This window comes from Embiotoca jacksoni, unplaced genomic scaffold (assembly GCF_022577435.1).
Source record: "Embiotoca jacksoni isolate LCO1_2020_lvr unplaced genomic scaffold, fEmbJac1.0.p SCAF_13, whole genome shotgun sequence".
Classification (NCBI taxonomy): Eukaryota; Metazoa; Chordata; class Actinopteri; family Embiotocidae; genus Embiotoca; species Embiotoca jacksoni.
Window position 1 is genome coordinate 2330568 of NW_027185263.1, and position 21713 is coordinate 2352280.

Consider the following 21713-nt stretch of genomic DNA (forward strand, 5'->3'; position numbering starts at 1 on the left):
AGATTTAACAGCTTTTATTATTTGAGTTTTGTTTTTCTTGTCGTTGTTATTATAACAGCGGCTAGTGATCACTTGCATTATCCATTAATGTGCCACTATATTGTCAACTAATTACTTAGTAATTAAGTCTTTGAAATGTCGTTGTGACATCTTAAGGAGACGTCTTTGGATGTCTTGTTTTTTTCCGGTCAACACTCTCAAATTCAACAATATTCAGTTTACCAATATGTTTGACATAGAAAAGGGATAAGCATCACACATTGGAAAAAGTGCAACTAAGAATTGACAGACATTTTTTGTTAAAAAAATGACTTATTTGATTATGAAAATAGTTTAATTGGATTAATTTCTGTTGACTGATTTATCAATAAATCTACTTTGTGGACCACACAATAATAATATTTAATATTTGCAAGCAGATGTCATGTGATCGTCTGAAAAATGTGTTATAAAAGACTGGCACTGCCTGGATAATCTGAAATTGCGTTCTGTATGTTTTTGTACAAAACTACATTTTAAATAACACATATTTGTATTTCCATTTTTTTTTTTTTGCCTATTTAGATTATTTAAAACAAACCCATTTGTGACGAGGTCGATTTTTATGTTATTATCCAACAAAATCGTTTGAATACCTGATAATTAGTGAGGCAGCTAATAAAAACAGAAAACACTGGGTCGTCCCTCCTCTCTGATTGGTCCTCGTCTGTCACGTGACGAGCCACTGCCTCTGTTTTTAACCAATCCAAGTCACAAGGAGTATAACTACCGTTTCCTCAGCAGTTTTCAAAATAAAATCACTTGGTTTTGGTGTAATTTTAAACGTTGTAAAATACTTATAAATACGCAGCGTGTAAAAGTTTTGGATTAAACAGTGAAATCTTGGACTCATTTCCCGACATCGTCCGTATTTTCATCGTCCTCCAACATTTATCAAGACAAAGACACGACCTGCAATACCTGACATAAAGATAGGCTGTATGAGAAAATAAGGACTGGAAAATTGTATCATGAAGAATCAAATCATAAAAATGTGTTTCTAGAAAAGTAATCTGTAAGTGAAGGAGTTTTTAAAAAAAACAAGTATACGTTTAAATTCCCATGTCCCTTAGCAAACATATATTTATTATTATTACACAGGAATAATCTTTATATATTGTGTGGTTATCCGGGAAGACCTAAACCACAAAAATGTCTCTACAAAAATATTAGGGCTGAAATTTGTTTTTATTCTATTTACTTAAAATCAAATAAAAGGATAAAAACAATAAGAGGCTCAGTTTGTATTTCTGACACATATACTGTATGTAAGACGAATTCATAACTTTATATAACAGTCAATCAGTAACAATTTGAATACTACATTCATTGTTAAAGTAGTAATGTGTTGATTTTCTCTGTTTTAAATCATTAATACGAGTTATCTTTTAATTTTACCCCTAATTTGTGCCTTTCATTTCACGAACCTCTCCGGTGTTCCAAACTGGTGCTTTTATTTTGAAGGATAGCGCCGTTAAGCCGGTCGTTCTGGGTTTTCAAGGTTCATTTGAACTTGTTTTTTTCTTTCTATGACCTCGCTGCAGATCCGGTTGCGCATATAACAAGAGGAGACATGAACATATGTCCACACTGCTCTTGTTTTGGTCTGCAGGGTGTGCATTAGCCGACTGGCCAATTTAGCTCGCGAGTTAAGCGGAGCCATGTTAGCGTGGCGGCGGCTGCACGTGAAGGCGCGGACGGCTCCCGGACTGCTCACCTCCACCCGGGAGACACAACGACACGCATGGCCTTACGGACATTCAACGAGATGCCAAAGCTTGAGCACCGGCAGACCTCTCCGAAATGACTTCTTTAAAGGTGGGGTGGGGGGGGGGAGAAGTGCAAGGGCATGTCAACAAGCCATTCAGAAATACTAAAATTATATATAAAAAAAGATCTATTTATAAATGTGTAACTTTTATGACCTATCTAAAACGTTATAATGGACTATTAGAAGCCTGTCTTTAATTCGGCATGCATTTAATCTTCCAAACAAAAGCACTGATAGTTACTTATACTATTGACTGATTTGGCAGAAAACTTCCAAGCTGGCCCACTTGCATGTTAAATTGCATGAAAGTGAATCGCTTTGCATGCCGAATTGGAGAGTAGTAGCTAAAGTGTCAGGAAACACCCTCAACTTTAAGGTGCAAGTCAACAACTGCAAGATAATGATGGTGCAGAGTAAAGTTTGTGATTTTTGTGCCTCAGACCTGGAGACCCACCTGGCGGCCATGAGGAAGAAGGCGAGGGACGCTCTGCCTGGGAGCAGCTGGAGTCCCCTGCAGATCAACCCCAACCTTCCTCCGGAGAGGGCCGACATCGTGATCGTTGGAGGCGGCGTGGTTGGCTGGTCCATCGCCTACTGGCTGAAACAGAAGGAGATCGTGCGGGGAGGGGTGCGAGTCGTGGTTGTGGAGAGGGACCCCACGGTAAAGGGGCCCCCAGTGGTCATCACTACTGCTGTGTAATAGTTTCACATGCACAATTGTACATATTTCTGCGATTCAGTAAATCAAAAATGTTTCAAAAATACCCAGACTATCCGACTTTACTGTAAAAACAAAAACAAAACATCTACATATTGATTAACTGCTTTCCTCCTCACTGGGATTGCCTCCAGTACTCCCAGGCCTCCACGGTGCTGTCTGTCGGGGGGATCCAGCAGCAGTTCTCCCTGCCGGAGAACATCCACCTCTCCCTGGCCTCCGCAGACTTCATGAGGAACATCAATGTAGGTGCTGCACACTGGAAATGAATGACAGGCCTTTTAAATCATTGAATGTGACAGAGCGTTTTATTATGGGAGCGAGAACAGCTTGTACATCAGCTGAGGTTTGATCAATATTGACTGATAATATTGACACTACTGATAGTTGATACTGAATTTTATGCCCACGTTCTTTATCTTTTTAGATAAGCTGAGGTCAATATTGGACAGCATTAATAACTCTAAACTCACTCCTGTCTTTATTTATGTTGCCATCATACTCTGCTCTTCATTCATTTGAGATTATTTCTGTAGAATGAGACTAGTGTAGAGGCTGCAAACCTTTCAAACAGACGATAAAGTTGCTAAAAATATAAGAATTAATGGCGTCCTCTAAAGTTTTCTATTATGAGGTAATGTTTTATGACCAAAAACTTAATATTTCTGGTTGATCCTAACAATAATCTCTGTAATTACACACAGGGAATATTACAACCTAATTGAAAATGGTCTTAAAATAAGGTGGGAGGACTTTCACACTGTAGTAGTGAACTTACACTGAACAAAAAGCGCCACCTGGAGGCCAAAAGAGCCGCTCCTTACATAATAGAAAGCCGCCTTCCTGTACCTCTAAAGCTCAGTAATTAACAAGTATCTCATTTATTTTTTTGGATTGGATCATTAATTTCCTGATGTCTGATGGTCCCAGATTAGAAATACACAGAATAATCAGCTTTATCTTAAACGGAAAGTTATGAGAGTTAAATTAAACTTGTCTCCAGATGTTGAGCTTTCCCTTTTTTCCTCTTGGTCCCGGCAGGATCACCTCGGCGTGTTGAACGAGGACCCCGTGGACCTGCAGTTCAACCAATCAGGGTACCTGTTCCTGGCCAGCGAGAAGGTGGCGCACATCATGGAGGAGAACTACAGCACCCAGAGGTGGCGGCAATTTCTCTTTGTTGCCCGCGAAAGAATTTATCGATCCGGTCACGTGTCGGATCAATTTATCTGATGATGTGATTCCAGGTACGCTGGAGCCAAAGTTTCTCTTCTCTCGCCGACACAACTGAAGGAGAAGTTTCCTTGGATCAACACCGAGGGTGTGGCGCTCGCTTCGTACGGTGAGTGTGCAAATAAAACAATAACTTACAACATATTTCCTGGAGGGTGAAAAGATTTGATTTTGAAGGACATTATTTCATTTACAAAAACAAACTATTAAACTGTTCTTACAGCTTTTTTTGCTGGACATTAAAACTGTGGTGCCCATGTGGAAAAAAGAACTGAGCTGCAAGAAGGAGATGAAATAAATTGTGAGATTTCCGCCCGTGCAGGGCTGGAGAACGAGGGCTGGTTCGACCCCTGGACTCTGCTGAACGCCTTCAGGAGGAAGGCCATCTCGATGGGAGTCACTCAGTGCTACGGGGAAGTCACAGGTTTGTCTCGACCTCCCGACACAAAAAAAAACACACCGAACAATCAAACATCTGGGAAAGCAAATTTAAGTTATAAAAAAACGTGATAAAAAAGAAATAAAAGTGAAGGATTTTTACTTCTACTCACTTCACAGGCATCATATATTAAAAAAAGAAAAGCAGGAATATTCTAGCAGCTCTGAAGCGATTTAATACGAGTCTTTTAGTTTTACGTTGGACATTGATCATAATCGTTGTTGTTTTTTTTTGTCTTCCAGATTTAAAATATTCAACGAACGTGATGGTGACCGCTGACGGAGAAGAAGTCAGTCTGAGGAGAATTAAATCTGCCAAAGTAAGTCGGTCAACGTGTGTGAATGCAGGGTCACCGAACTCTTCTTTTAAATGTTAGTTAACATATCACAGCAGCCTCAGATTCATATGTAACACGGCCAAAGCAGGTTCTTTTTATTTTATTTTTTTATTTTAAAGCAGAATCTGTCTGGTTGTCAGATGGTTTCTAAACTAAACTGAAGTGTGCAGCCCAACCACAACAAATACAAAGAAAAAGCTGTATTGGTCCATTTAGCACTTATGAAATTAAGTTGATTTTATTTGTGTCGTCTAAAATGACCTAAAAGGGGTTTTGAATCTGTTATACATCCCGTCTTTAGTTCCCCGATTCAGGTAAAAAAAAGTTTGGCCAAAATACAGGAAGAGAAAAAAAAACAGAATTTGAGGAGAATTTGAGTGATAAAATTTGTTAATTTTACTTGACAAGAACATCTTAAAATCATCTGGTTCCAGTCTAGAAAGAACCGAAGGTGTGAAAGCCCTGTTCTTATTCAAGCGATTATGATTCTCCGTAAACGACTATATTTTTGGCGGCTTTATCATACCCAAAAACTCCTGAAAGTTGGTACAACCATCTCTCCAGGCAAACATTTTTGTATTTTAGTGGAGTCGTGAGTGACCAAATGGCTCGCTAGCGCCCCCTAAACAGATTCCCCAGTGGCTCCATTTACCTACATGCACGAAATCCGGTGGACATGTATCACACCTGGATGTATAAAAAAACTTACATTGCACCATTACGTCAACTCAACAGGAAGTCCACCATTTTGAATCTAGTCGACATTTTTGGCAATTCACACATGTTGTACTTTAACAAACTCCTCCTTTAGATTTTGTTGGACCGACTTGAAATTTAGTCCAAAAAGTGACCCAAAAATGGTCACTTTAGGTCACTTTTAGGTCATTAGTGACCCAAAAATGACTTTTAGGTCACTTTTTGCTGTATTATGACTTTTTTAATAATTTAGATGACATGCTATAGCATGATTTTTACAAAGGGGGGAATTGAACCCTCACACTGCCTACTGAGAGACAGCAGTGCTAACCACTGCGCCACCAATCTTCAGCATTGTCTTCAGGCCAAGGTGGAATTTGAACCATTAACAGCAACCTTGGTGAATTTAGTCAGCATTTTTGGTGATTCATACGTTGTACTTTAACGAACTCCTACAGATTTTGTCGGACCAACTTGAAATTTAGTCTGTGTAATTTGTTTTCGTTGATCGGTGTGCTCGTGGCGTGTTGGCCAAAAAGTGACCCAAAATTCATGCTATTGCATGTTCAAAAAATGACCGGCATTTTCAAAGTCAAAACTGACTTGTGATTTTTTTTTAAAGTCATGACAAAGGGGGGAATTGAACCACAAACCTTCTGGTTGAGAACTTCCCAGGAGTTAGACAGCATTATAAAATGCAAAAGTCTAATAGTGACTTTTTTTTCATTGTCAGATGATACTCCCAAAATATGATTAAAAAAAATATGTCGTCCAAACGATGCTCCGACCTCATGAAACTTGCGTCAGGCACCAACTTTCATAAGTTTTTGAAGATGTTAAAGTCGCCAAAAAAAGTATTTAAAAAAAAAAAGAAGAATAAGGAACGAGGTCGAGAAAAAAATTTAAACTGCAAGCGGGAATATGCGGACCCTATATTAATTTTATTTGCATTCTCTAAAATGACCTAAAAGGGGTTTTAAATCTATCCCGTCCATTCAGATATTTATTTTTGGTTTATTTTAGAGGATCAGATGCCATGACTGAAAACAATATTTCCGTAGTTCTGTGTGTGTTAGTTGTGGCTGACGGGCTGCTGGTTTGTGTCGAGCAGGTGCAGATGCCCAACAGCCTGGAGTACCAGCCGGTTGAATGTGCCATTGTGGTGAATGCAGCGGGAGCCTTTTCTGGTAAACTGACCGAGATGCTGGGAATTGGCTCCGGACCCAAAGACACCATCGCTGGAATTCCTCTGCCTGTTGAGCCTCGGAAAAGGTCAGCCAACGACTCGAGCGGCATATTTTCCCATTTAAGACAAAAAAACAACAACAACACGAGTGCTGTCAGAGTGTCCTTTGAAAGGCGGTGCCTCATACAGGGCACTTCACTTCTATTCAGACTTCATAGCGACTCTCAAGTGTCTGTCTCTGATCTTTTATTATATAAAAACGGAATAAATTCAGTACTGTAACAATGAGCACAGCAAAGAAAAGCTCGGCCAAAATACAAAAAACAATTTGAGGAGAATTTGAGTGATCAAATTTGTTAATCTTACTTGAAAAGAAATCTTAAAATCAGCTGGCTCAAGTCTATAAAAAAGTTAACTCATTGAAATCAGGAGAAAATGCTTTTTTGGATGGACGTGAGAGAATATTGGATGTAAGAGGATGAAGACACTGAACTGTTTCACAGGTTCGTGTACGTGGTCCACTGTCCTAACGGTCCGGGCCTGGACACCCCCTTCCTGATCGATTACTCGGGAGTTTACTTCAGAAGAGAGGGCTTAGGAGGGAACTACATCGCCGGGGTGTCACCGGAGGAGGTTTGTTGTATCTCTGAACCGTTTCCTTATATTTCCATTGAACACTTGAACATGTGATTTTAGTAATTCTTCTGTTTGTGTGTCCTCAGGCTGAAGAGCCAGACAGCAGTAATCTGGAGGTCGACCACCAGTTTTTCGAGGAAAAGGTTTGGCCCAAATTGGCCAGTCGAGTTCCTGCGTTTGAGAACCTAAAGGTAGTTAGGATACTTTCCTTTGTAATTGTCCCCTTCATTGAACTGCTCCTGGTTTTACAGCGTTTTAAAGTTAGTCCTGGTCTTTCTTCAGCATCTGCACGTCCACATTTAGCCGTTTAGATTTAATAGTTCATAATTTCTGTCTCTGTCTCAGCCCTCTGTCCAAGTAAGTTTCTCTCAAGTAAAAAAAAAATCGCAGTGACCAGTGGTGATCGGATCTTAATTCCCTGCTCTGTATGCAAATAAACAAGTATATCATGTAGATATACAAGTAATAAGCACATGAACACGTACAAAATGAGACATCTTTTCTAATTGAAGTCTTATTTTTATATTCCACGTTTGAAGTGTTTGAACATAGTTCAGTGACTTTGTAATTCACAACCTGAACCGTCAGGGCCCGGTCAGTTCAGGTTGATATTACTTAAATATTACAGCAGGTTTCATATAAAAACAACATATAATAATCAGACATGTCTGCAGACGTCTCAGTGGTTTTATTTTCTTCCTCGTGATCAGGTTACCAGCGCGTGGGCGGGTTTCTACGACTACAACACCTTCGACCAGAACGGCATCATCGGTATGCACCCTCTGATCAACAACATGTACTTCGCCACGGGTTTCAGCGGCCACGGCCTGCAGCACTCGCCCGCGGTGGGTCGCGCCGTGGCAGAGCTGATCCTGGACGGGGACTTTAAAACTCTGAACCTGAGCAACTTCAGCTTCAGACGGATTCTGGCCCAGGAGCCGATGCTGGAGAGGAACATCGTGTAGCCGAGATGGAGCCTGGACTGATTCAACGGGAGTCTTATTTTTGTAGTTGGCAATTTAGGGACTTTACTCAAATGGTATCACCACTACAATAAAGTCTAATGGGGCAAGAAACAGCAAAGAAAGAGATCTCTCAAGGGAAAAAAAGACATAATCATTTCCAAAAATAACCAAATACTACATACTTACGCTGGAATAATGTCTCTTGGAAATAGTGAAGTTTTGCTTGTTGTGATGCCAAAATCCTGACTGACTTTCCACATTTCCTCTGAAAGGGTGTGTGAGGTCAGCGTGCTGTTGGAGTGTTTAAGTTCAGATTTAAACAGCAGCAGCTCTGTTTTCAGATGAATCTATGAGCATGTACCCATCATGGTACTTTTTAATGTAAATTTTAAGTTGTGTTTATTCTGTCATGACGCAGTCGCTTTTCTGATTCAGTCGACATGTATTTGTCATATTGATCAATGTAAAACACATTTTTATCAATAATTAAGTTAATTTTTTTTACAAAAACGTTGAGTTGTGTTGTCACTTTACGTCTCTTTCAGGAGCTCAAACAAAGTTTCTCAAAGTAAAATATTCCAGAGCTGTAAATGAATGAGTCCATTTCTAACTAGCTATTTAAATGACTGCAGGTATTTCTGAGGTTACGAGTGCCGTATGGAAACTGTGCAGCAGATGGAGCCATTTCTGTGGGTGAATTTTTGCATCAAGTCAGATCATCAACCTACTTTACATTTTAATACAAACTGCATGAGCAGAATTTACAAGTGGAAGTCAAAGCTCGATGGTTATTTAAGTCAGTAACAGAATGGCCACGTGTATATTTTTCTTGTAATCATCACACACTCTGCTTCAATATATAAACTTGGCCAAAATATAAGAAAAAACACATAATTTCAGGAGATTATGAATTAATAGCAGTGAGATTATTTTACTTGACAAGAAATCTAAAAATAAGATGGTTCCAGTCTAGAAATAAGAAAACACTGATGAGTTTCAAAGGTTTGAAAATGAGGAGAAAATGCTGATCGAAACTATTTGTTATGCGATAAAGAGGTTTCATAAACAAAATTTTGAGGTTCTAGATTAAAAACATTAAAACTGTAAAGTATCATTTGTTTGCAATTCACATAATTTTATCCGCACTTCATATATTTTTACTTACAAACTTAATTTTTCATTGCGAGAAATTTGCACTAAAATTAGTCTTTAATGCCGCATTCAAAATAACTTAATAACACTGCAGGTTTAATGTGCCGACCAGAACAGTGTTTGCTTATTATAATTATATTAAAATAAATTAACCTTTCAAACTGGATTATGCAAATGTTAGTAATACTCTGAGGTGAGGCAAAAATAAACTGTTGTCGAACATGGAGGTAATTAAAAAACCCTGATACCTCGATAATATTAATGTCTTTTAAAGTGCAAGATACACTAGTGAGGTGCACGCTTATGAAACTGATTTCTCCTACAGTGATGATGTCATTCACTCGATATGAGCTTTGACAAGTTGCACTCAGCTGTCTTGTTTCATACCGTAACTCCTCATATATTTATTCGTCTCATATTTAATCAGCACAGGGTGTTTTTTTACGCTTCTTTTCTCAATAATGTTAACGTCATTAACAAGGCAGATTCTTGGTTTATATACGAGGCCTAAAGTCTAAAATCAGTCAGTCAAAGAGGAAAATGAATACTGACTATTACAGGGCTGTGGTAGAGTACTTGGATACTTTACTTAACTAAGTACCAATACAACAGTGTAACAAAACTCACAAAAAAAACTACCAAAATCCAAATTTAAGTTTCTTTTCTGCATAAAAAAATTTATCCAGAAAAAAATTGGTTTTCTTGCTGAGAGTTGAGATGATATTTGACACGACTCTCACGTTTGTTTGAGGCTACATTTAGCAGAAGACGAGAGACTGAAATTAGGGGCAACGGTGAACCTGGCTCCTTCTAAAGATGACGAAATCCACCTGACGGCGTGTCAAAACCTGCGTTGTAAAACCCGAGGACGAAGATATCTGCGCTGCAGCTGTCGACATCAACAGCAGAGAAAAAAAAAAGGTGCCAAAGTCATAGAAAACTCTCGACTGAATGCACCTTGAACGTTACTTTGTACTCCATCATGATTATTAGATATTCTACTCAGCTGCATTATTTGTGGTTTTCTGTTGCCAACCACATACCCGCCACCTCCACGTCTTCGACTTCCTGCAGCACGACGCTCCAGCGCAGAGCGAAACCTGCAGAGCAAAACTACACAAACAGGTTCCTTCATCAGAAAAAAGCCCCTGAACGAAAGACTCTTACTCACACTCTGCAGGAGAGACGTGAAGTGGGTCGTTATTTCCGGTGTGTAACTGTAAAATGAAACGATCATGGCTTTAAAAACTGAAACATCAAACCCTGTCCTGAAATGTTAAATACAAGAAAAAAAAAAATCTGAATTTAGACAAGATGTTCCTAAAAATCCAAACAATTATACCTTTTTGTTAAATGAACTGCCAGTTAAAATGAGTCTTTAGAAGACTGAATGTGCTGAGCATCGAGGTTCATTTGGTTTCATTTGATTAAGCAACGTTTAAATCAGTTATTTGACTGAAAGATAATTTTTAAACGAGCTCGTTAAATCATATGAGCTGCTGCAAGAACATATTTGAGTGCAGAATTTAAATAAATGTTTTAGTGCAAAGTCTGTGCCGTCGATTAATAACTTCAAGACCGTAAAACTTTACCCTCTTATTCCCTTGTAGTTACTGCTCTCTAGTCTGACTCAGTGGAGGTAGAACTCACTATGAGAAAGAAAATTAGGATGTCAAAGTCAGGGGAAATATCAAAACTACATGTTAAAATTGATTATTAAAGACATTACAGGTAAAGTCAGGCATGAAGAATCACATGGACACACGAGGCGCTGTGTGCTTCACGCTCAGACACCAGAAACGACGTGGTTAGCGTCAGGACAACATCACGGTTCGGCTTAAACGTGGTCCATGTTTGGTTCGGGTCTCCTGGGTAAAAGTCGTGGGTTTGTTACATCCAACCGCTACGGACCTCCTCCTCCCCCTCCCTCCTCCTCCTCCACGTGGACTTCACCCCCCTTCCTACTTCGTCACGTGACCTTTTTCGGTTCGTCGAGGTCGGATCATTCTCAGGTGGAAAAGAAAAGTGCACTGTGATGAACTACTGTCTGACTTTGTGAGGAAGATAAGCTTCTGTTCAGACAAAAAAAAAAAAAAAGATCCATTAGTTTATTACTGAGCTCTAGAGGAGCTGATGGAGAACGAGAGGAGCCGGTTCTCCTCCTCCGTCTCCGGTCTGAGCTCGGACAGCTTCTCAGACATCCCTGTAATGAATCTGTAAGGTGTGAGAGATGACCTTGTCGTGGTGAAGCTGCATCAACGGCCTGCACGATTTCTTTTTTTTTTGCAGGATATCTGCAGTAGAATCAATACGACAGGAACACCGTCTGCATCTCCGACCGTCTCCTGTTCTCTTCATTTACATGCAGCTAACGGCATCTGCGTCCGTCACCGCGGGGGATCTCACCAACTCAATATCTCCCTTACATCCAAGCAGATCAGGAAAATAGGATATGAAAATGGTCCTTCTGCAGCCAGCAGAACACAGCAAAGACATTTTGTCCCCGCAGCTCTTCATTTTGATGCAAATGCGAGGCAGCCTTTTTACGGGTTCGGATGGGGGAGGCGGGGGTCGGGGGGGAACCAGGGGAAATGCAATTGAGGGATTTCTTTGTGAGGCCCGACGCAAATCCCAAATGTTCTCAGGGCTGAAAACAAAAACAGCGTGAGTGCTCACGTCGGCCCCCTTCAACAGACGCACCTTCTGCCACACAAAAGCAAAAAGAGTTCCTTCACGGCGAACTTCCAGAGGAGTCGCCTCCTCACGCCGTCCAGACCCGCGGCCCCTCGGAGACCCGGTTGAAGCACGAGCGGTTGAGTTACCAGGAGTTTTTCGGTTCGAGCGATGAAAGGAGTCGGGCTGCCGGTCGCAGACGCCCACTGGGAGCTCTCTGGCTGGCTCCTCCGGCCCGACGAGGCCAGTGTACACGGTGGCATGTGGCTGGGATTAGGAAATTTCACTGTGGATTAAAATCTTTCCAACGCCTCCATGGCCACTCGCTGAAAAGAAAAAGAAGTGTGGAGTTCGAGCAGCGATCCAGAGAGCAGTCGGGGCCCATGGTGTCGCTGAGCAGGTACGTCCAAACCAAACCTTTCTATTTCTTCAGATTTTGCTGAAGGATTACAGTTTCTTAACGGAAAGTTATCTTTAAAACAACAAGTTTCTTTACCAATTACGTTTGTATGTTATAAAAAATACAAAGAATTAAAGGAAGCTAAAGGTAAGAGTGTTTTTTTAAATCCTTATTAACTTTTAATAACTGAAAACATTTTTTTTTTCCAACAACTAAACTGTGCCTCTAAGAGATGGAGCTGTTAACAAAGATATAAAAATAGTTTTTTTTAAGTAAGAACAGTCTTAACGTGTGGTAGACGTCATTCTAAAAATATGCATCTTTCAAATTATAAGGGCCAATTTGAACCTCAGCCTTGAGTGTCATCAGCGGTTGTTATGCAAGTCTTGAAGTGGACCACGTGGTTCATGCTGCACAGAACAAACCGGTAAATAACGACCTCAATGTACGCGGCTGTATCTCCGATCTGATAATGAAGAAGGACATTCTCTTGCAGTCACGATTTCCCTGCAGATAAAACTTTCTTGCACTACAGTTGAACTGCTGAATATTTATTTGAATTTCATCTTTCTGTCTTGTGTCGAAGTCTCTTCACCCAACACAGCTTCCTGGGAGCGGTGGCTAAGATTTACTTTATTTTTTATTTTTTAAAGTCTCTAAGTTCATAAAGCAGCTTGACACCGAACTTATTAGCAAATGTTTTTTTAAACAGGGGTAAATGGTGCATTTGTTGTGGGCTTGCTTACAGCTGCAGATTACCTGTAGTTGGCATGTACAGCAGCCTGATGGTGTGTGTGTGACTGAGGCTAAATAAACGACAGTGTGTGTTCATGGTATTGCAACAGTGGGGCTTATTGATGTGCTTATAAGAGATTTAAGATATTAATGGAAATCTTTGGCACACGGGAATAAATAATTGATTGTTGGTTTTAGTCTTTTCGCAGGATTTATTGTTAGTAAGAGAAATATAGAATAGATGACATAGTGGGCGCAAAAATCATCTGGGAAAAAAGACTGAAACACAAATGTGGTCATTAAAATGAACTGGTATCATCAATCACTCATAAAAAAAAATTTGAAAATATTTTGTCTATCTGAGGCTCAACTAGCTGTTAAATTCCTTCTTTTGAACCCAAAGTTGAAGCTTTGTGGGTTTCTTGTTTTTCTGTGAAGCCTTTCGAGGGAAATTTAGGGATTTAGGGAAAGCAAATCTGTCATTATTCTGGAATCAGTAAGATTGCGTTTGTTCCTGCAGCTCCAGGATGTTCCAGCTGCTCCGGGGTCACATCCAGCCGGCCGGACACCGCAGCCGCAGGACGCGCCTGGTCACCAAAGACGGACGCTGCAACATCGAGTTCGGCAACATCGAGTACAGTAACCACGTTGCGTTCCTGCTGGACTTCTGGACCACCTTTGTGGAGATCCGCTGGCGCTTCGTCCTGCTCCTGTTCGTGGCCGCATTCACGGGCAGCTGGTTCATTTTCAGCCTGCTGTGGTACTGGATCGCAAAGAGCAACGGGGACCTGAGTGGACAGAACCGCACGGACGGACACGTCCAGTGTATAGACAACGTTAACGGCCTCACCACGGCGTTCCTGTACTCGTTGGAGACCCAGACCACCATTGGTTACGGTGGCAGGGCGCTGACCGGGCACTGTGCCGGCACCGTGGCTCTCATCATCGTCCAGTCTCTCATCGGAGTCTTCATCAACTGCTTCATGTGCGGCGTCGTCCTGGCCAAGATCTCGTTACCCAAGAAAAGGGCGAAGACCGTCACCTTCAGCAACACGGCCGTCGTCTGCTTGAAGAAAGGGAGTCTGTGTCTCCTGATCCGAGTGGCCAACCTTCGAAAGACCTTGCTGATCGGGAGCCAGATCTACGGCAAGCTGCTGAGGACGACGACCACGTCGGACGGAGAGACCATCATCCTGGACCAGGTGGACATCGACTTCACGGTCGACGCCGGCAAGGACAACTTGTTTTTCGTTTGCCCTCTGACGCTCTACCACGTGATCAACAGATCGAGTCCGTTCTACGATCTGTCGGTGGACACCCTCCCCCAGCAGGACTTTGAGTTGGTGGTGTTTTTGGACGGGACGGCCGAGTCCACCAGCTCCTTCTGCCAGGTCCGGACCTCCTACATCCCGCAGGAGATTCAGTGGGGCTACAGTTTCCTGCCCATCATCTCCCGCACCAAGACGGGAAAGTACCACGTGGACTTCTCAAACTTTTCCAAAAGCGTCCGGGTCACCACGCCGCACTGCGTCCACTGCTTCAGGACCGACACGGACCAGAGGAACCACAACAACCACAGCCGAGGAAATCACAACCACCAGCAGAAGCTGGGGATCGACAACCCCGGGTTCCAAGTGATCGACATTCACGACTCTGTGGACGTCACTAAAATGTGAACCATCCAGACTGAGAGTAAAACAGTGAACCGGGATGTGGGGAAATAAGGCGCTTCCTGAACATCCTTACATCAGAATATCAGCACCTTTTTCCGGTGACGGTACCGGATCGGCTCAGCTCGACCGTAATCGTTTTGTCTTTCCATTGTCCATAAATAGTATCTGGTACTATTTTCAGAATTGCCTCCGTTGAGGTTTCACACGAGCTGAGTCGATACTAGAAAGTGATGTGAAAACGCAGCCGACCACAAGCTTCAGCAAAGCGATGGACTCTGTTTCTTTGTAGGTGCAGACTCGAGGAACTTTGAGTCCCGTCCCTCCGTCACTGGTCGTAGTTAGCCGCAGGTTGATTCACGTTTCTTCGGACACGCTGAAGTGTTACTACTGACGCTGACCTCGAGTCAAACCGTGGACCGTATATAAAAGTGGACGTAGCTTTCCGGGTCTGAAAAATGAGACCAATGTTGTAGTGCCTTAAACTGCAATACCACCCAGGGCCACTAGGGGTTGGCTCCAGGAAGGTTCTGGCTCCATCGACTCCCATTCAACTCCTCTCATGAAATACAAAGCCAATACATTTATTCCAAAAGTCATTGTGGCGTCGTTCACTGAAGTCGCTCCTTCCTATTAGCTCTCTGGCGGTTCTTCTGAAAATGATCTTGCCATTAATTAGATATTAGGCCTCTAAAAGTGGTATGTTTGGGAGAGTGTCTGTTTGATTGACAGGCCTGTGGTGCAGTCAGGTTCCCGCTGTAGGTGGGCGGGGCTTAGTGTCCTCAGGTTCCCAATCAGTTCCCAATCAGTTCCAGTTGTGTCGAACTCTGTTCCCCCATCAATGAGGTGTTGTGCTCTTCCGATTGAATTTCTAAGAAGACTCACGAAGCCCAAACTTTATTATTGTGTTTTATTGTAGAATTGAATTCGAAGGTGACATCAGAGCTGTTTCCTGCTGCTTGAGGGGAAACTATCTGCAGAAGAAATCCAGAAAAGTACCTGATATCAAACGCGAGTACAGTTGATTAGAGTCGGTACCATCAGTGGAAATGTGTCTGTCGTTGATTTTTTTTTTTTTGTGTGTGTGCTTAAAGCTGTAAAACTGACTGGATTAAAAAAAACACAAAACAAACAGATATGAGCGGGTGTGCGGCTGGTCATTACAATCAAACCGCCGCTGGGACTTTTGTGTTGGTAATATGTGGAAGAGGGATTGAAGTTCTGACGCACAGAAAATGAAAGGAGTAAAATAGTGGATTGCACAGTGGGTAGTTCTTGAGGAGATTAGGGCCTGAGCCTTTTATAATGAAAAAACTGCGTGCTTTAAAGGAAAAGTAGGACAGGCCTTTTGAGTTTGCTCATTATTCCTACTTAAAACACTAACTGTAAGGTGCTTTTTGTCATGTTGACAGATCTTGTATGCCTTAATAATTAGGGAACTGGGAACGTAGCGGCTAAATGTGATGATTTAAAGTGTGACCACCCGTCTACATTTTGTACATCATGCTGTGTAACACTGTTAACTTCTCAGGGAAAGTAACAACTGTAGTTGGAATAAACCTCTTCTCTTTTTTTTTCTCACAGTTCATTGACTTATCGTTCATTCTTTATGGGGAGAACATGGAGTCGGCTAACTTCCGGTTTAGCTCTCTGCTAACTTAAATGGGGATAAAATAAATAAATCGTGGTTTTTTTTTCAGACTTAATGGGTCCAATTCCAACACATTTCTACTTTCACTATAAGAATAGTTCTGCTGTTTTATTATTGCCAGTATTAAACAGGGTTCCCACTCAAAGTCGAATGTCAAATTTCCATTATGAACATAAAAACATGAAGACAAAACCCAGCCCCGTTATTTGCAGACATTTTCAGGACAAAACTGAAAGTTTTTTTTTAAAATGTTTAAACAATAAGCTGAGAACAAAATGACTGAATGTCCTCGGGCTGCCCCGCAGCGGAGCAGCGATGGGTCCTACTGTTGGTAGCTGTGAAGGGCTCCCTCTCCCACATTTTATTATTTCAATAGTAGTTTTACAAACTTTACATCTGGCTTTTCTTTTCTTTGTTTTGCAGCCAAAGCCTTTTGAAATGTGTATTTTCCTTTGTTAGCAGCTCCAGGAAGAAACACATGTCGACTGAAGTGATTGTTGACGAACGGGAAGGAGATCAAACCACTCAAGAAACAAGCTCAATAACACCAGAAAGAAAAATAACTGCATGGAAAATTTTATATTTTGATAAATGACAACTAAAATTCATACAAAACAACAACAACAACAAAAAAAGAAAGATGAAATCTCCCGACTTTCCATTTCTGGAATAGACTTTTTATATTCCCATGATATTCCAGAAATTCCATGACCAACGGGGAACCCTGGTGAAATTATACGAGAGCTGTTGAGGGTTTATTCTGAGTACTTTGACAGTATAAGACTTGCATGATTTTGTCACATCTCTTTATATCCATAATCCCAAAGCTGCGTTCGGAGCTGCGACAGCCGGCCGCGGCCACGATTTAGGAGGCTCATATATTATTTGGTGTAACAATTAATTCTGCAATAAAGATGTTCTCTCCAGACTGTCCCAGTTCTGCCAGCAGTCTCTCCTTCATACGCTGGAAAAGGTTCAGCCCCTTACAAAGTTTTGATGTGCACACTTTCCCCCCTCCGCCCCTGAACGCCCCACGGTTTACTGACAGCCTCCCCCCCTCCTGCATGATGGAGAGGGGATAATTACACAGAGAGCCACGAAAACATGAGCAAACATATTTACCCAATCCCTTTTGAATTAACTGCTGCTTAAAAACCCCACCCTCCACCCCCACCTCCACCCGGTCCTCCTTAGTTACCGTTGCTATGTCTGTCAAGCTCTATGTTGCACATTTACAGGGGATTAAGGTGCAGATTCACCAGACAGATTTTGTTTTAGTAACAAGACACCCTGATCCTCCTGCAGCCATTTCGTTAAAACAGTGTACTACTAAAAACACTAAAAACACTAAAAACACTAAAATCACTAAAAACACTCAAATCACTAATCCTAAAAGTCATCCGCTGAGCACGTGCTGCTGTGGCCGACCACGTCATTCTGTTAGCCACATTAGCCACCGTTAGCATCAATAGCTGTTTAGAGCACCCAGATCTCAGCAGCACAACACGAAGACGTCTCTGACAGCAGCGTGGACACTTTGGTTCGCTTTTTGAAAAGAAGTTTTAAACTAATATATATTACAGAAAAAAAACGCAGCCTACCGTTTTTGTTCCAGAAGACTTCCAACCTCCAACTTTGACTCAAACTAAGTAAAAAACAAACAAAATGGCGTCCACCGGCTGCCTGGACAGAAACTGTTTTTGTTGTTGTTGTTTTTTAAGTGGACAAAAACATGAACGTATGGAAGTCAATCAGTTATGAAATCTTTCCTCTTGAATTTTTTTGTTTTAAAAATAATTAATCCGAATTATAAATACAAAGATTTGGTTTGCACAGCTGTGATTGGACAGCAGCTGCTCCGGGGGGCGGGGCTTCATTAACAGCAAACTGTCAAAACAAGTTTTTTTTGCCATTATGAAATTTAAAAACCATCAAATAAGAATTGAGATCTCTGTACCAGAGATTTTAAAAATGAATTCAAAATATTTTAATATTGAAACTAAGGATTTAATTTAAAGAAATGTATAATAATAAAATAATAAATCATAATCATAATTTTTTTTTTTTAAAAATCAAGGACAAATTCACTCAGAGTGGCAAATGTATTTTATTGACAACTCCTGGATCCACATGGGAAGCAAATGGAAATTATTTCACATGTAAACATGTTGTATAAGGTCACTTGGATGTTGGCAGGACACGTACTGTAGCAACAAGAGATGTTCTCCCACTGAAAGTCTTCTTCATCACGATGGCAGCATGATCATATTAGTAGTTTGCTTACATAAAGCTGAGCATGCATCAGAACTTTCCCAGCAGCCTCCATCTACCCGACTCAACTGATTGATTTGGGTCAGACAGCAGACATGACATCCAGCAGAGCCTTTTCTTTTCATCTGATATTTATTTATTTATTCAGTCACATCCTGCAGATTAATCATGTTTAAAACAACAGAGGCCTCATAAATAAACAGTGTTGTGTATATCCCTTTTCTTTTTGTTTTGGGATATTCAGTGTTCGCTGACACCACCCAAAGTAAGCAAACTGAACTTCCTGCCTTTTATATCCTCTTAAATTAAATATTCTTTCATTATTGACAATTAAGACATCACCTGCAGGAATCAAAATATTTTTAAATCCTTTTGTAGAGAAAAAAAAACGTGAATGAAAATCTTTATTTGTGTGTTAATTCATTTAAAAGACAAAGTCACGGTGACAGATTCAGACATTATTCAGTAAATACGCCTCTTGAATCCTCGAAACAGAACGAGCAGCTTGCAGTCAGACAGCCTCCTCATCGGGGCCGGCACACCACAGAGCAACTGTGCTGCCTTTTAATTAACTTGTTAACGATTAATTAATTAGTGTAGCTAATGGGAGCTACCCTTTCAGTCAGGACCTACTTCTGCTGCGTAATTACACCTGTGATTTTCCTTTTTTTGGTGGGGGGGGATGCTGAGTCAGCACCTTCAGCTTCCAATAAAACCGAGAGACCGTCGGTTCCCGTTTTCATTTCCTCACCTCCGACTTTATGAGCGTGACCTCGGTAAATGTATCGCTAACAGCTAAAGTTATGTTATCTAATGGGATTTTTTTGTTTTTTTGTACCCATTGAGGACTCCTGCTGAGCATAATTAATATCCTCAGACGTCTCCACCGTAGCAGCAGCTGTGTTTGAGCAGCAGCATTTCAGAAATTATCATAAAAACATCTCAGAAGCAAATTTGGAGGAAACCCAGTTGCTCTGTTGTTTCCAGACCCCAAAATTCACTGTATGAATATCTGAGTCTGGTTACAATAAATTTAGGATTATTTCCAGTCGCTTTTCTTTTCTTCATGGGTGTAACTCTACCGCAGCTGCAACTACACTGTAAAAAAAAAAAAAAAAAAAACTGTAAAATGTCAGGGAGCAAAAGATTATAGAGATTTCATGTTTAATCACCATTCTTAATTGTTTTTAAATGTAATTTTCTTTTGACTGATGTTTTGATGCTTTTAACGTTTTTTATGTGAAACACTGAACTGCCTAGTTTTTGAAATGTGATTTACAAATAAACCTGCTTTGCTTAGATTTAGATTTACAGATGACAACTATTATTTTTCAGGTTGATATTTTGTGATACGGGCAAAAATTCACTGTATTTTTATGGCATTTACTGCGAGTTTTATTTAAACTTTGTGAAGAAGTATTTCGATCACGTGTTCTTATCCAATAATAGCAGCGTCGGTCTCCGCGGCCTGATGTTGTGCAGATGTTCTGGTGTTTTTTTTATGCGGCACAGATAATAATTGACCCATATTACGTACAATTATGTCCCATCCAAACAGTGTCTGAAATGTGTCAACATCTTGTATTTGAATCTGATGGTGGCGCTCGATGAGGGATCACCAACGTTGCAATTGATCGCGCGGGACACGCCAACGTCACTTTCTCTACTCGAAACCACCGGCCGACCTCACGGTGGCGCTAGAGAGGAAGCAAGGCGGTAATTGAAGCCAGTAGGGAGCCGTCGTCGACCCGATTATTTCACTTTGGAGCAAAAAACACGCCGGCGCCACCGGCCGACATCGACGTCCCCAGAGCTGCTGACGTGGCTAAAAATACAGATTTTCAAGATAACCAGTACAGAAAAAAATAAATAATAAAACACACCCAGCAGCTGCTTCTGCTTTGGTGGATGTCCATCGAAGGGTTTCGTGTGCTAAATCCAGATGTTGCCAACTGTGGTGAAGGAAGTTTGATTTCTCAGTGACAGGATGAAGAAAATGTTGCACAGTATTCCCCTTTCTTTTTTTTTTTGACGCCATCAGCCTTGAAATGATGTGTTTGTGGAGAACGGTTCAGCACACACACACACAGTTATTAGTCATTGTGTTTCACTTAATCAGATGTTCACACACAGCTGGTCAGCTGCCAGCAAAATGATTCACCGCGTTTACGTCTCAGCAGCTTCTCCAGCGAACGGGGAGACGCTGAGAATGGCCTAATGTTCTCGAGATAAATATTTCGGTATGATTCTTACTCAGTCGCTGGTTTCAAACTGGCATTTAGCTGAAGGCTGTAATTTACTTTAATATATTCTTAAATCAAAGCATTATTAGGCTGTTTAATTAATAATTTCATTGGTTTTCGACCCACTTCAGGAGGACAGACGGTGACATTTCAGTCACACACCTGCTGTCATTAAGATTAGTGCGTTTATCTTCCCTATTACACATTTATTGCCTGTGAAATCTGAACTAAAGGGACGTAGAGTCTCGATCTATAGTTTGAACTCACAAAAAAAAAAAAGGATTCATTAAGTTTGATTTACGTTTGTTGTGATCAGTTTAACCGAAGATGGATTTTCCCTTTTTTTAATGGTATATTTTAATGGTGTTTTTTTTTTTTTAGAGCACTGGAGAAATCCAATTTACCCTCTTTTAGCTCTGTTTTTAGTCTTTTACCTCCTGGCTGCCAAATGCTGGTCAGTCATGGTACTGCAGCAATTTTTTAACATTTTCTTTCAAGTGAGGGGACATTTTAGTCCATTATTCAGTTCTTAGAATTCATCCACAGGCTCCTTTTAGAGGCTTTATACAACTAAAAATATCGAAAAAACAGATCAGTGCACCTTTAATTATCTCAGGACCCCTCAAACTTATCCCGTGGCCACATTGTGGGGTTCCCACCCACATGTTTGGCACCCCAGTTTCTATACAGCTTCGCAGTTGTTAACTTTTGAGTTATTTGGAGTTATTTTTATTTTTATTATGTTTTTCTGGTTCCTCTGCGCAGTTCTGACTTCTCCTGAGTGTTTGTAACCTACTTAAGGTATTGTGGAAAAAAAATAAAATAAGAATTCACTTTCAGCACTCAATCACATCAAAACTGTTTGAACTTCAGCGCAAGTTTGGAGGCTGTTGACAAG

The 21713-nt window shown here is 40.9% G+C and overlaps 2 protein-coding genes across 2 annotated transcripts; both read left to right on the plus strand.

Moving 5' to 3' along the window:
- The first annotated feature begins 1567 nt into the window (after positions 1–1567).
- Positions 1568–9115, plus strand: foxred1 (FAD-dependent oxidoreductase domain containing 1). Its single transcript, XM_069145888.1, has 11 exons — positions 1568–1857; positions 2251–2471; positions 2663–2773; positions 3570–3688; positions 3776–3870; positions 4084–4185; positions 4443–4519; positions 6345–6505; positions 6923–7052; positions 7142–7246; positions 7766–9115. The coding sequence occupies exons 1-11, from the start codon at positions 1701–1703 to the stop codon at positions 8018–8020; spliced, it is 1533 nt and encodes a 510-aa protein (XP_069001989.1). The 5' UTR covers positions 1568–1700; the 3' UTR covers positions 8021–9115.
- Positions 9116–11845: 2730 nt separating this feature from the next.
- kcnj1b (potassium inwardly rectifying channel subfamily J member 1b) lies at positions 11846–16717 on the plus strand. Its single transcript, XM_069145889.1, has 2 exons — positions 11846–12245; positions 13501–16717. Exons 1-2 carry the CDS (start codon positions 12229–12231, stop codon positions 14654–14656), a joined length of 1173 nt encoding a protein of 390 aa, XP_069001990.1. The 5' UTR covers positions 11846–12228; the 3' UTR covers positions 14657–16717.
- Positions 16718–21713: the final 4996 nt, after the last annotated feature.